The 15889-nt window shown below is 37.9% G+C and overlaps 1 protein-coding gene across 4 annotated transcripts in view; it reads left to right on the plus strand.

The window, feature by feature from the left end:
* The window catches only part of znf385b (zinc finger protein 385B), a 106812-nt gene that overhangs the window by 20369 nt on the left and 70554 nt on the right, over positions 1 to 15889 (plus strand). The window contains exon 1 of one of the 4 annotated variants that reach the window (XM_056265699.1): positions 14573 to 14739. The exons of the other annotated variants lie outside the window; for them this stretch is intronic. Coding sequence (XP_056121674.1) covers positions 14670 to 14739 — 70 coding nt within the window. The 5' untranslated portion in view covers positions 14573 to 14669. Of the gene's footprint in view, positions 1 to 14572; positions 14740 to 15889 lie in introns of those variants that run through there. 4 annotated transcript variants of the gene reach the window in all.

Raw genomic sequence — 15889 nt, forward strand, 5'->3', positions numbered from 1 at the left:
CAACACACTGATGTGAGCATGACTAGAAGTGTGGAACAAACTAGCCTGACAGACGCTCACCGATGGCCCAACGTTGGCTTGGTGTTTTGCGGCCAATCCTTATTTAATATACTGTACCTTTAGTATAAACTACTTAACATTTTAGCCTTTTTACATCTATTAATTTTGAAGTGCTTAGTTGTTCTGCTTTATATTTTTTTAAAACAAGTATACTTTTTTTCAGGATTATTTGATGATTAAAGTACCACAATTTATTTGAAATAGATTTTTTTTTCCAACCAGGGTTGAATTATAAATGTCTTTACTGTTTTTGAACAGTTGTGTAACTCAAAACAAAGATGGCAATAAACTTGCGACCATTTAGTATAATTGCATTAATAATAATAGATAATAATAATAATAATATGTTAAAATTGTTTGTGGAAATTGGTTATTAGTCGTTTAAACATAAAAATGTTGGTCCATAAAAGTCCATAAAAGCAAAAGTAAAAAAATACAGTCTGCATTGCTTCCGAACTATATTCATAGCCTTGTGAAATACAAACGAAATGTGGTTCACCCAGGACAACTTTTGTAGAGAATTGCTCTTTTTAAAGGTTCAGAGAGATTGGTGGCAAACGGACAGTGGCAGGTGTTTTTATCCCTTTTTGCTCTTCTTTAATTTTTTTTCTGTCTGGCTCATGAATCTTCACAGAGAAAAGTACTCATTACCAGAAGATATGGAATATAGTGAGGAATATAGAGAGTTGATTTAAGATAAATTTCAGCTGCTTCATGTGAAGCATGAATGTTGTATCAAATGTATTCAAATGTTTTAACTCCAAGCTGGGCAGTTTTTTCCCCATGACCTTTCCGTAGACTCATTCATACGATTTATTTCCACTATAATTGCTTCTTTTCATCTTATCAGCAGTTGTAAGAAGAAATATCTTTTAAAAAAAAGCGCCCTGGCCATGAGATAAAATGTGAGTCAATAGCCATTAATGCTGCAGAAAAAAGTAAATATGCAGTAGTTAAGAAGCACCATGAAAGCAGCGTTCATGTATCGCCCCAATCCAATATTGGCTCACGTAAGAATGGTTCTTTGAAAATAAATGGAAGTAGAAACTTAAAGTGAAAAATCAGAGCAGCCTTTATCCACCTTTTCAGTTTCATTAAATTGGATTAGCCTCATCAATTGAAGTCACTTCGTTTCACATGTCCTCAACTTAAAAAATAATGGCGAGATATGGTTTCCCCAGCATGTCGAATTTCTACGGGTTATTTCTATTTTCGCTGTGTTCTGTTTGCCACACGGTCCTACGAGGCCCCTGTCAGCTCGTATCTCAGTCTTTTCATCTGCAGCGTCTCTGGAGAAAACTATCTCTAATGTTGTTACTTCATCATTGCTGTAGTAGTGCTGCAGCAATTAAGATTTCAGCATTGATAGTCGGCAAACACAGATGCTGCACCAGTGTTACTGATGCATTACTCTTGAGCCGCTCTGCACGCAATCTCAGTCGTCTCAGATCACAGCTGATGTTAATTGATTTGGACATTTGCACACATGCACATTACCGGAGTAGTACCGATCTTGATTTCCACCATTCATTATAAATGTGAACAAATATAGCGGTCTCTTGATTATCAAGAATTTACAAAAAATGTCCGTGTCGTGTATAAAGCAATAAGCTTGATGCCATAATTTATAGCGATTTTTTAAAAAATTATTATTATTGTGGTAAAACCGTTAACAAATAGCCTCATTGACATATTGCTTAAATGGCGGCAACAGCAATGTGGTAAAAGACATTGGTGGTTAAAAAGAGTTTATTATATAAGGTGTTTGATTTTCTGTATGTGAATCAGATTGCAGAACCAGAACTATTAGTTTTATAATTCAATGTCTGTATATAAGTCTGACTGAGAAAGACGTTTAAAGTCGGCATGAAATGGAAGCTGCAATAGGATTTTCTTCCCTATATCGGAGTTAAACAGCTTCTCGAACAAGAAAAAAATTAAATGTAGGACGGGACTTGATTTTGTCCATCGGGAACTGATTGGATCATTGGATTGTTCTGGTTTGCTAATGCTGTGATCTCATGACAGACACATGTCATCAGAAGAGAAGAGATGATCCTCCAAGAGGGAGATCTTTTGATTAAAGATTAAGAAAAATGAATAATGATGTGCATTGATAAATCATTTATAATAAATACTGCAATATTCCATAAAAAATATGAATAGTCAATTTTGGTTTCATGGTGACTTTAGGATTGACATAAATGGACAAATGTGAGGATTTACCCAGAGTTCAATGAGCTGTGTATTATTGCTGCCTTAACATGCTATCGGAAATGTACTATTTCCCATTTCTGAAGTTGTGATTATGAGCTTGTCGCATTCAAAGGTTTGTTGTCAGAAAAAACAGGAATCGTGGAGGACACCAGGTTTATTCTTGCCTATTTATTAAGAGAATCGATGAAATACTTTACAATAATGTTTAATTTTTTAAGATTAATGTAACTAACATAAACCAACCATTCATCTTTGTTAACGTTAGTTAATAAGAATACAGCTGTTCTTTGTTTGTTCATGTTAGTTCACAGTGCATTAACTAATTTTAATAATGTATTAATGTTGAAATTAACACTAACAAAGATTAATAAATGCTGTAGAAGTGGAGTTCATTATTTATTCATGTTAACTAATGTAGTTATATAACGTTAACTAATAAATAAAACCAAAGGGTTACTGGCAAATCTTATTAAAGCCAAAATTATATTTAGCGTCCCATTCATTGACAGCCATTGACGAGACAAGGCAGTGTAGCTGTTGTGGAAAAACGAATGCCAGTCACAGCAGCGATTGTTCGCCCCTCCGCCATGTTTAAAGTTTAGGGCACGCCCAACTCGGGAACTCTGGTATCAAAATTATCCCGAGCTTTCCAGTGGTAAATACGACACGAGAGTCCCTTCACATCCAATTTTTTTTTACCAGGAAAATCAAGTGTAGCGTCAGCTCTGGCTCTCAGCTAATCCACGTCTACCTATAGGAATACGACGCCTATCACTGTCTTCATATATAGCAGTCAGTCATTTTGATGTTCCTAAATCTGAACTGCTGAAGACGCAGTGGCTGAGTTTTGTTTTCGAAGGGAATATTCCCCACGAGCAACGTCAATGCTTTCATGTTTGCGTGAATAATTTTTATCGCAGACTTCTAAACGAGGGTCAGTATGAGCTGGTTTTGCTAAGAAGCTGCTCCTGAAAAAAGAATCGTTACCAACTATTTATGTTCCTGCTGCACCTCCAGAAGAAGTAAGTGTAAAGTTTTATTAACCTTTATATTAAAGGGGTCATATAATGGTACATGCACTTTTACAAGTTGATTTTACTGAAATGTGTGTTGGCAGTGCCTGTACACAACCATCATATAATGATAAAAATCCATCCAGTGTTTTTGTTTTAATCTCCTTATGTTTTCCCCTGCCTCAAATCAAGCCGTTCGAGCCTGTGACGTCACAAGCTCGCACGCCCCTCCCACGATTGTTGATTGACAGCAGCGATTCAACACAGACCCGCCCTCGCTCGTCCTGTCAATCATAGTCCGCGCGGATCGGCGCGGTCATTGTTGATATGCTGGAGCACTGTCTATGAGCAGAATGGCGTCTAAGCGATTGTGGTGTTCTGTTCTTGGGTGTAATAACGAACACAGCAGTCATTTTAATGTTCCTAAATCCGAACCGCTGAAGACGCAGTGGCTGAGTTTGTTTTCGAAGGGAATATTCCCCACGAGCAACGTCAATGCTTTCATATTTGCGCGAATCATTTCTCACCAGACTGCTTTATAAACGAGGGTCAGTATAAAGCTGGATTTGCTAAGCAGCTGCTCATGAAAAAAGGATCGGAACCTATTCGTGTTCCTGCTGAATCTCCAGAAGAACTAAAGTGAGTGTAACGTTTTATTAATCTTTATATTAATCTTTATATTAATCTTTGCAAATCGCCAGCTGCACGCTTCACGATGAATGTGTCGGTTTACACTCAGGGTACATTACGGCATGTTTTCTATGTACAACGTTCTCAATATAATTCATAATCCCACGTTTATACTGAACAACGCGTTATGGTTATTGTGTTATTGTGTTACAAACAGTGTACACACAGAACAGAGAGGCGGGGTGAGCAAAACTCATTATTTAAAGTCATATGCACTGAAACGGCGTGCTGAAAACAGAGCTGTTTTTGACCAGGTAAAATAAGTGTTTTCTTAAAATACTAATGAGAATTTTTAATTAAAGTATATTACAAACTTTTAATTTAGACCCTAAAGAATCATATTAGCTTGTACAAAAATGGCATTATATGACCCCTTTAATCTTTGCAAATCGCGGGAAAAAGTTTTTCATGACCATTAGTTGTAACGTCAATCTGTCAATGAACTAACGTATACATCAGTAAACACATAGCGTTCGTATCTCACTGCCAGTGCATACAAAAATAGATCAAAGCGACATTACGTTAACCAACCATTCAGAAACGTCCTGTTCGAGCCTTAATTGTCGAACTTCTTTGCTGCCGTCATCTTGTTCTGGGTCCGACTCCGGTTCAAACTGATACGGTTGCACAGATGTGTCCTCAGAGACTCCCGCTGCCATTCTCTCTCCAAAATATACCCTCAACTGTTGTCAAGGCAACACTCCACGTGCGTTGTCAAAACGCCCGCAGAACAGAGGGGCGGAGTGAGAAAAGCTCATTATCCTTTAAAGGCATATGCACTGAAACGGCGTGCTGAAAACAGAGCTGTTTTTGACCAGGTAAAATTAGTGTTTTCTTAAAATACTAATGAGAATTTTTAATAAAAGTATATTACAAAGTTTTCATTTAGACCCTAAACATTCATATTAACTTGTACAAAAATGGCATTATATGAACCCTTTAAATCTGACATGAATCTTTTCACCACAGCATGGAGGTTGAGACCAGCGTGTGATGAACATCCTCTCTATGTTTTATTACAGGCATTATGGCTTCATCCTCACCACAAATGTCTTCTCTTGATGCCTGATAGTGGAATTATGGTGAGAAACAGCTGGTGGCTCATTCACATGCACTTTGCCAAGCTTTTGTGTGGTTTGTTCTTGGTCAAAAGAGATCTCCGCCATATGCGAGCCATTACTGTCAGTTTTTACTCTATACGATGCCTGAAAGAGCCTGTGATGCCCTTGGATTAGAGAATCGCATTTGATTCATGTAATTTCAAAGCTTGTGTTAACATGGTGTTCAGTTTGTCTCCTTTGTGAAGAAGCTGACTCTCTGTAGCCTTATTGGAAAATGAGTAGTTACCAGTAAACTAGAAAAACATGATGTTTTTCATTAGAATTAGTGATTTTTTTCTCAACATTTCCAGAAGAATTCTGGATTTTTCTCTGATTTGTGGGGATTTTCAGTAGTTGTTTTGGTTTGCTGAGACAATTAAGCTCTCAGCGATTGTCTGCATCCCTTTCAGGAGTCAAAATGTGTATTATGATCTAGAAGAGCTCATTCTCTCTCATTTAGTGTGCTGTTATGCAAGTCTTGGCTCATGTAATTCATTTTCCCCTCTAAAGCATTGTTCAAGTGTGCTTCGGTGACGCACTGCTTACTCCTGCAATCCTATTATGCTTAAGACCTTTGTTTAGACTCCAAAACCTGGAACTAAAATCTGAGGTAAATTCCAAGTTAAACAGTTTGCACTACTGGACTAGTTAATCTTATAAAAGTCAACTTCAGTCATAATCCTCCAACAAACGTTTAAGATGAATATTTGATTGGTGCTGCAGCAGTGACTGTTCCTGTTGAAATCACTGTGAGAAATTAACCTCTTTTGTTAATGAGTTTCCTTCACTTTCATCCTCAAGAGAAAGCGATAAAACTCAGATGCAAAGAAAGGATATTCATGTTCTTAAATTGGATGCATTCAATTTAAAAGGCTTCATTTCAGAAATCGATGTGAACAGCTGATAATGTCTTTTTCTTTTGTGGTGAATTGATAATAAAGGATTTTGCTGCCTGACCAGCTGCTTTGAATAATAGGCAGCTCAGCTGACAGACACAATAGATTGAGTCTATTCATAAAACTTACTGTCACCTTTTATAACCTCTATGGATTTAGTCAATCAGAAGATCATCAGCCAATCAGAAGGAATTTCACTATTATTACAACAGTATCTGCATTTGCATGCGGGTTTAAATAAAATAAAAGGTTATAAGAGACAATAAAAACAACTGTGTGCATCAAAACCACTGAAAACCTGACTGCTGTAGATTAATTTCGGCGTTGATAGTGTTGCCATTGAAACGCATAAATTCGAGTCCCGAACCGCTCCGAGTATAACCTCACCGGTTTCCATCTCTTCCAAATTATTGCGTTGTTGTTGCGGTTGCGGTGCTCGCGCTGACATCTGTGTAACTTGCTGATGATGTGTGATGTGAGGGTATGTGAAAACATACGTCGACAGGCAGGTAGGACATCCTATCGTAGCCCTTGGAACGAAGTCTATTATTGGATGAACATTTTATGGTCCTACACCTTCCACAGACGATACAAATACATTAAGACCACTTAACTTAGTGATTGCTATCGGGATGTGAAGAGACTTTCAACTAGCATGACAAAAAAAGTTTCTGGAGCAAATCACCCACCCTGCCTTTAATCATGTACAGTATGCAGATCTAATACTTTTTGTATACATTGGCATTATGAGCTTTGCAGCTATACTGTTTTATCATTTTCATAAAATGAAAATTTTAAGTGCCTCTGTTGTAATGCGTGCTGAATAGCTTACATGAAGACTGAAGGCAGGAAGAGTGGATAATGTGCATATAACTTGTAAAATTACTGTATAAATATCTATTGAGACTCGCATATTCTGCTTCTCTGTGTTACTGCTTACCAGGAGTGGCCATCCAAAAATGAGTTAAGCGCCATCTGAGCATCTAGAAGCTCTGGCTGTCAGACTGTGTCGACTTCAGATTCCCTACGGTGAATTTGAATGTAGCCTGAAGTTGCAGTTCACTGAAGCTTGAGTTCTTCCAGAGTAATACCATTTAGCATGAGCTTTCTGCATGATTGCAAATGTAGATGCATGACTAGTTTTTTTTTGTTTTTTTGTTTTTTTGGTATTGCATATAAAACCTCATCAACCTAAACAGAAGGTTTATGTCCATTCAAACTTAGCAGGCATGACTAGACTATGCTTATTATTAAAGGGATGGTTCACAATGGGGTCCAAACAATTGACTTTCCTTGTTATTTTTTGAAATTTCATCTTTGTGTTCCAGGGAAGAAAGAAAGAAAGTCAAAAAGGTTTGGAATGATAACACATATCAATTACAGATGGCAACAGGGAGGCCAAAGTTCCCAGAGCACATTTAAGTAATACACTGCAAGGATATTAAAAAGTTGTTGGTAAAGTCTAGTCTATGGAACCAAGTGAGGTAGGTTTGCCACTGGTAACCCCTTCAAAAATAGGTGCCTGACCCTTAATCCAGTTTTAAATGCTCTAGAAATGCTAAATGTTTCTGAGAATAAGTGGTTGACTCCCTGGAATGCTGGAGAGGTGTATAATAAATTCTTGGATGTAAATTCCAATCAAAGTCCACAAGAGAAAGCCAATAGTTGTGGTTTCCCTTGGAAACTCACTCCAAGGGTTATCTGGAATCAATTTTCCTAAAACGATGTTATTCGGAGATGATGTCATGGTGAAAACCTGCAGCTGGACTCTGGAGTTCAGAGAATTGTACCTTTTGGCTCTGGATCACATTTCCAAGCCTCACGTCAAAACTCATTTTCATCCTTCCAATAAGTGTTACACATGGATTAGGTTAGCTGAAGAATTGGGAGATGGTAATAGAAAAAGAAGACAAAAGCCCACCAAATCGGCACCTGTTTTCCATCCCCTGCTGTTTGGTCTCCAAGCTTTCCTCTGCAACTTGCTGTATTCAAGTGGGAAGTAATTATTGTACCATTAGTCTAATGAAACGTCTGACTCTCCGGGGAATGTGTCTGTCCACTGCGATTGATTTCCTTTGTAGCTTTGCAGCATAAACATGAAATCATTTAGTGTGGTTATGCTTTTGTGGTGTAGCATTAACATTTTTCCATGATTTGCTGTTTAATAGACACAATAGAGTTGGGTCTTTAAGGGATAGTTTAGCCAAAAATGAAACTATTGTCATTTCAGAAGTCGTAGACTTTTATAATACTTCAAAGTGCCCCAGTTATGCTATTTGAAAGGCTTCTTATTTTATTTTGGAGGTCTCCTACAATAGGTTTACATGCATCCAGAATTTTATACATTGAAGCAACACCTCTTTTCTCACAGTGTCTGAAACGGTTCGATAAAGGATCTGTTCTTTATAAACCCCTCCTTTGCGAGAGCCTACTGTGCTCTGATTGGTCAGACTGCCCAGTCTGTTATGAAATGAAACGCCCATTACCATATCTAAATTTAAGCTCTGGATCTTCCTCAGCACTTGATGCACAGTGATCCAAACAGTAACTATGGCATCAGTTTTACCGTATCAATTCAAGACTGAGTCCTCATCCTTTGGAAGTGCATGGTGGATTTGCTTTTGCGGCGCAGAAAACAGCGTATTCTCTGTGTTTCAACAACATAAACCAAACTCTTCCAGCATACAGCTACAAATACAGTGTTTGGGAGTGGGTCAAACTAGACGTTGTTCACGGGCAGCCAATAAATAGGCTGGCATTATGCGACGACTGGTTTCAGGCAGACAATAACTCCATTTATTGAACTTTTTTTTTATATAAGCATGTACAAAACATGTCCCTTTTGTGCTCCACTGAAGAAAGTCATAGAGATTTCGAGTAAATGATGACAAAATGTTAATTTTTGGCTGAAGTGTTCCTTTAATGAGAGTTACATTACTGCTGTTAAAATGTGCATACTGCATATTTCCTCTCTTAGCACCGCATCATGCAGCCCCCAGACTGTCATTTCTATTGCTCTTTAAATAACAGACACGCTCCATATGCAAGTCCTCTCTCAGAGCCACGTAGCAAGTCAGAGTTTGTCTGTGCACATATTTTCTTTCTCAGCACAGGGCATCAAAGGCAATTGCCTCTGAACTGCCTCACAGTTTGTCTTCTTTTGTGTCATTTTGATTTGACATCTCTTTAATGTTTAGGATTGTGTCTATGCGCATATCCCACTGAGACATGAATTTTCCAACTGTGGCAGGTTAGAGATGTTACACCTTCTTTTTAGATGAAGACTATGGGGTTTAACAATAAAGATTGTATTGTCAGATTGTATGTTCTTACATTACAACAATCATACTTTTTGTTGATCATGTCAATCAATCAATTATTTATTTCTAGAGCACGTTTAAAACACAACCAAAGTGATTTACAAAGAATTGAAGAAACACAAGAAATAAAAATGTGCATCAACTCATGAAATTTTGTCAGAATTAAAGGACAGTGTTTCCACTACCACTGTTTTGGGGGGGGGGGCGTCAAAAAAAATTATATATATATTTTCAGACTTGGCAACTGAAGTACATTAGTGTCAGATTTTGTTAAATGCTTGAAAATACTTGTGCTTTTAACTTTTGAATATGCAAGGTGAATAGCTCTTCACGTTTTGTGGTATGTATTTACTGATTAAAAAATAGTACAAATGTGATTTTTGAAATATTGTGCAATTTACATTTAGATTTTAATGATTGTGGAAAAGTTGTTCCTTGTACTTTGCATATAAACAATATAGTAAAAACTATAATTAATATAAAAACAATTTCTTCAAAAGTGCGTATGTATTTATATGTATATGTATTTATATTTTTATTACTTTCTGAACATCTTTTAAAAATGTAAAAAAAATAATAATAATTAAACAAGAAAAAAAAAATATTGTTGTTGAGCCCTGTACTATTTTGACCATTGATTCACAGAAGCCATGATTGAATTGGAAAATGTTTTGAGAAATCATATTGTTGTCATTATTGTAAATTGATCTTGGAAGCTCCTTTTATTAGCTCTTTTAATGGGCTCCCTGTTCATTTCAGGTTGCAATTTAGCCTTTATTGCTCTCCGGTCCTTAAAACTGGGAATTGCATGTAGTTTTATAAGAGGTCAGTGGAAGTCGTTTGTAGGTAGGCCCAGTCATTGTACTTTTAACTTCTAAAGGGTCCGACTCGTCCACATTGCCAAACTAATTCATTCTGACACAACGTTGACAATATTTCACTAAGTGTTCCTTTAAGGATGTGATTTAGCTGTTGGAGCTTAGGAGCGAAGAGGACACAAATCAGGAAACCTCTATAAAAACCTGTAAACATGACTGTAAGAACTTTTATGAACCTGCCAGTGGTTGCCATTACAGAGTTCCAGCAGGGGTATAATGGCATAAGGGGTGGAATGGGGTGGTTGACTCGAGGAGGCGTTTGAAGGGGTAGAGGATTAGCATGAAGGACATCTTGCTGGAAGCTTCAGCAGAAGGAAAGTCCAGATGGAAAGTGACAGCTCGGCCTGTCCATTGTGCAATGAAGGACACCCAGTTCTTCACAAGCAGAAGGTAAATCCTTGACTTTGATTGGCCGGCCTCGTATGTTCCTCTAGACTATGACTGGCCACATACGCCGCTCATTACCCGTTCCTCAATGCTGTGAGCGAAGATAAGTATATGCAAATTCCCCTGAGAGTTGCAACCTAATTTTTGAAACTGGAAATGCAGAATAAGATATACTCTGCTCTAAGGGAATGACTGTGCTAGACGCTTCAAGGCGTACTTGAGCCTTTATTTGGAAAAGACTTGATCTGAAGACCCTGTCATCTGTTTTTGATGAGCTTCCTCTGATGCTGTGATGGTGTCGCCCTTCCAACACCAGACGGGATTCTCCCTGAGAAACCTCTAGGTAGCAGCTGGGTAGACTGACAGTTTTGAGAGGCAATTATTGAATAAGTTAAATATACAAGCATAATCAAATGCAGTTAGATGGGTAAATTGCGGTGAGTTGAGCACCATTCTCTCTTGAGGTATTTTTGTGGTGTCAATAGGGGCATGTAGCTACTGTTCTTCAGAGAATTTCCCAGCAGGCCTCTGGTGCACAGCAGCAGTGATGTAGCGAGGCGTTTAAAAGTATTTGATATTCTTACTTCAAAAGCTTCAAATGTGTACACTATTAGAGCTGTATTATTCCGTTTTCAACTACTGAAGGAACGTTCCGGGTGCAATACAAGTTAAGCTTTACTACAGCAAATAATTTCAACTCATTCCTTTGTTTGCAAAAACAAACAAAAATGTGTTTTCAGTAATTAACTTAAAATTGAGAGCTGTGGAACAAGGATAAATGTTGAAATGTAAAAGACATCACACATAAAACAAATGTGATTTAAAATGTTTTAAAATCACTTTATAACCTAAAGCGGTGAGCTGTTTAACCCAGTAACTTTCACACTATGCACAATGACGCCAGAAAAGAACAACGTAACAGCACACTGGATTGACTTCTGTAACACAGATGTTCATCATCCTAGAATAGTAGTTTCACCGTTAAAGGATGATTTAAACCAGCTCAAATGTTGCAGTGCATTTCTGCATTTAAACTCTCTTGAAAACCTTGCCACTAAGACTTACTTTGAAGATGCAGTTCTTGTACACTAACATATTAACATAAAATACTTCTTAAAAATCTTGCTGACCCTAAACTGTTGAATTGTTGTGTATGCCACAGATGCTGTCAATAAAGCTTAACTTGTATCGTACTCGGAGACTTCTCCTTAAAGGGTTAGTTCACCCAAAAATGCAAATTCTGTCAGTAATAACTCACCCTCATGTTGTTCCAACTCCGTAAGACTTTCGTTCATCTTCAAAAAAAAAAAAAATAGTCAGCCTATGAAGGAGTGAGCTAGCTCTCAGATTTCTTCTAAAATATCTTATTTTGTTTTCCGAAGATGAACGAAAGTCTTACGGGGTTGGAACAACATGAGGGTGAGTAATTACTGACAGAATTTTCATTTTTGGGTGAACTAGGCCTAACCCTTTAACCTCATTTAGATTTTGACAGGAGGTATTCAGTATGAATACAAATATACTTGAAATGCAGCAAGTCATTATTTTCAAAAAGCCACAAATAATTATTTTTGGAGCTCAGCAATCAGATGAGAATCTAGAAGTGGTCATATCATGAGGGATCAAATTTTCCTTGATCTTTTGAGATAAAAGAGTTCATTGTACTATGAAAACACTGAAACTTTCAGTCCTCAACTTTCTCCACAGTGATAAATGTTGTATGTGATATATACACTCACCTAAAGGATTATTAGGAACACCATACTAATACTGTGTTTGACCCCCTTTCGCCTTGAGAACTGCCTTAATTCTACGTGGCATTGATTCAACAAGGTGCTGAAAGCATTCTTTAGAAATGTTGGCCCATATTGATAGGATAGCATCTTGCAGTTGATGGAGATTTGTGGGATGCACATCCAGGGCACGAAGCTCCCGTTCCACCACATCCCAAAGATGCTCTATTGGGTTGAGATCTGGTGACTGTGGGGGCCATTTTAGTACAGTGAACTCATTGTCATGTTCAAGAAACCAATTTGAAATGATTTGAGCTTTGTGACATGGTGCATTATCCTGCTGGAAGTAGCCATCAGAGGATGGGTACATGGTGGCCATAAAGGGATGGACATGGTCAGAAACAATGCTCAGGTAGGCCGTGGCATTTAAACGATGCCCAATTGGCACTAAGGGGCCTAAAGTGTGCCAAGAAAACATCCCCCACACTATTACACCACCACCACCAGCCTGCACAGTGGTAACAAGGCATGATGGATCCATGTTCTCATTCTGTTTACGCCAAATTCTGACTCTACCATCTGAATGTCTCAACAGAAATCGAGACTCATCAGACCAGGCAACATTTTTCCAGTCTTCAACTGTCCAATTTTGGTGAGCTCTTGCAAATTGTAGCCTCTTTTTCCTATTTGTAATGGAGATGAGTGGTACCCGGTGGGGTCTTCTGCTGTTGTAGCCCATCCGCCTCAAGGTTGTGCGAGTTGTGGCTTCACAAATGCTTTGCTGCATACTTCGGTTGTAACGAGTGGTTATTTCAGTCAAAGTTGCTCTTCTATGAGCTTGAATCAGTCGGCCCATTCTCCTCTGACCTCTAGCATCAACAAGGCATTTTCGCCCACAGGACTGCCGCATACTGGATGTTTTTCCCTTTTCACACCATTCTTTGTAAACCCTAGAAATGGTTGTACGTGAAAATCCCAGTAACTGAGCAGATTGTGAAATACTCAGACCGGCCTGTCTGGCACCAACAACCATGCCACGCTCAAAATTGCTTTCCCATTCTGACATTCAGTTTGGAGTTCAGGAGATTGTCTTGACCTGGACCACACCCCTAAATGCATTGAAACAACTGCCATGTGATTGGTTGATTAGATAATTGCATTAATGAGAAATTGAACAGGTGTTCCTAATAATCCTTTAGGTGAGTGTATGTAATAATATAACACACATAGGAAAGTTGCCAAACCTTGTGATATTCCTGACTGTCTTAAGCACCTGCCGAATTTCATATTGTTTGATGTGAGAAGCTAAGCAACTGATAATTTCATGTCTTAGATCTTTCACTGTGTAATTCAGGCTATGAAAAGAGTCTAATATTGAAGGATGGGGCTGTTGGGACCAACTTTCTCTTTTGTGATTGAATGCAGCAGAGCGTTTCTCAATTCACATGCGAATAGAGTGTTTACATAAGTCTGAAAGACACAGCAGCAAAAAAAAAAAAAAGCCTGTTTAACAAGACTAATATTTATTTATTTATTTAGTTAGTTATTTTAATTCAACAGACACAGACCGATTTATCAAGACTTAAAACTATAACAACAAGACTAACATTTATTTATTTACTTATGTCTTTAACGTGACTCTTGATCACTTGCTATTTGACTTGGTTAGACTTTTGCTTTTAGACTTCTGATCTTGGCAATCGGTGAGATCAGCACGTGCGATTATTGTAAGTGTATTTCATATAATGCATTTTTAATTAACGATTAAAAATGCATGATATGACCACTTTAAATGTCAGCGAACACCCAAATCTTGCACAAAAAATGAATAATTGTATTCATCAATAGACTAGAAAAGAGATTTTACAGTATCACGCAGCCATGGCAATTCTGCAAATGGTCAATTCCTCCTTGAATGCCTTTTCTATTCTCATGCCCCATGTTTCCACAGCCTGAGGGGCACGATTGGGATTGTATTTCGCCCCGGCCCCAGCCTGAAGAAGTCACAGCAGGATTAAGCAGTTGTGCCCCACCTGACACGAGTGATCATTCCAGTCACCGTGGGGCTGCAGCTCAGATGGCGATGACAAACAACCAGAACCCGAGCGGTAATTCAATCAGCACTCTACCGGCATGAGAAGGAGCTCTCACAGCGAGATTGGCCCTGGACCTTTGATAAGGTCCTCCTCGGAAGTCCTAACATAAAGATATTTAAGGAGAAACAAAGGGAGGTGAAGGATTGTGGAGGGGTCAAGAGAACAGATAAAGATAGATAGAGTGAGAGACAGGCCCGAGGGGAGGGCTGAAATAAAATGAAAGAGGACCGGGTTTGAGACAGAACAGGCAGTTCACATTCCAACGTGTTTTGATGACTGATGTGCAGAAGAATCCTGTTAGAGCCAACGACAGCATTGGGTGATCCTGGGATTGGGCTTTCCCGTCAAGGTACGCAATCCACACCGGAGCTCATTAGTGCGATGTAATATCTTTCACTTGGAATCTCTCTTAAATAGGTTTTATATTGTCTCGCGTGCTTATTTGATTTATGGTCTGGTAGAGGCGGCCAGCCATGTTGAGTGAAGTATTTGTGTCCCGCTGCAGAGATTCGCAGCGTGCAATGTGTCCAAGAGCGTGAAGACAGCAGGGAATAAATCTACAAATTGGGAAAAAGTGAACTTCCACAAGTGGAATCTTTGTAATGGTTGTCATCCTGATCTAATGCCCGGTGAGAAAACGATAAAATATTGTTTAATTCTGAACAGTGTGAAATCGGAAGGCCTAAAGGGTTTTCCATGTGTGTTCCAGAAACGTGACATGTCAGACACCAGATCACCTCTGATTTTGCCAGTCCGCTGACTCACAGGGCGGCGCGAGTTTTACCTTGTCTTTCTACAGCTATTCTTTTAATGAGAACAACCTCATACTCGATCACAACAACGATCCATAAAGTCGACATAAAATCATAATTGAATCTGCTTACTATTTTAACATGCTTTGTCTTAATGTGCGGAATTCCTCTGTGCATATTGTTATCGTTATTTTTTTAACATTTCTAATAATAATAATAATAGTTTATGTATTCATTACTTTCTTCTCCTCTGTTAAATAATAATAAATTAGAATTATGAATAATAATATTTTTAGCATTTATTATTATTATTATTAAAAACATGAATAATAATTATGCTCTCTGGAGAGAAGAGTTTTCACTGCAGAAACATAATCACTGCACTTCCAGAAAGATATCATTGCTCAGATGTTCCTCTTTGTCTCTAGTGTTTCTTCTAAATTGATTTAGGGGAAATAAAAAACAAATGGAAACAAATTAGACAGTTGTTTGTGTAAGCCATAAAATCAATGAGGATGGCATATTTCATATATCATTTTGTAACTATTATGGCATATTTCATATATCATTTTTTCTTGGATACACTTTTCATGATTTGATTGGGATTTTTAAAGATTTTTGATTTTGGAAAATCAGAGCACAGTTTCCTAACTTTTTTGCCAATACTTTTTCAGTGGAATAAAAAAGCAAAAAATAAACTAACTGTATTCCATACAATCCATTGCTTTATACTATAAATAATTACAG

The sequence above is a fragment of the Rhinichthys klamathensis genome, unplaced genomic scaffold (genome assembly GCF_029890125.1).
Source record: "Rhinichthys klamathensis goyatoka isolate OS25496 unplaced genomic scaffold, OSU_Roscu_1.1 h1tg000237l_1, whole genome shotgun sequence".
NCBI lineage: Eukaryota > Metazoa > Chordata > Actinopteri > Cypriniformes > Leuciscidae > Rhinichthys > Rhinichthys klamathensis.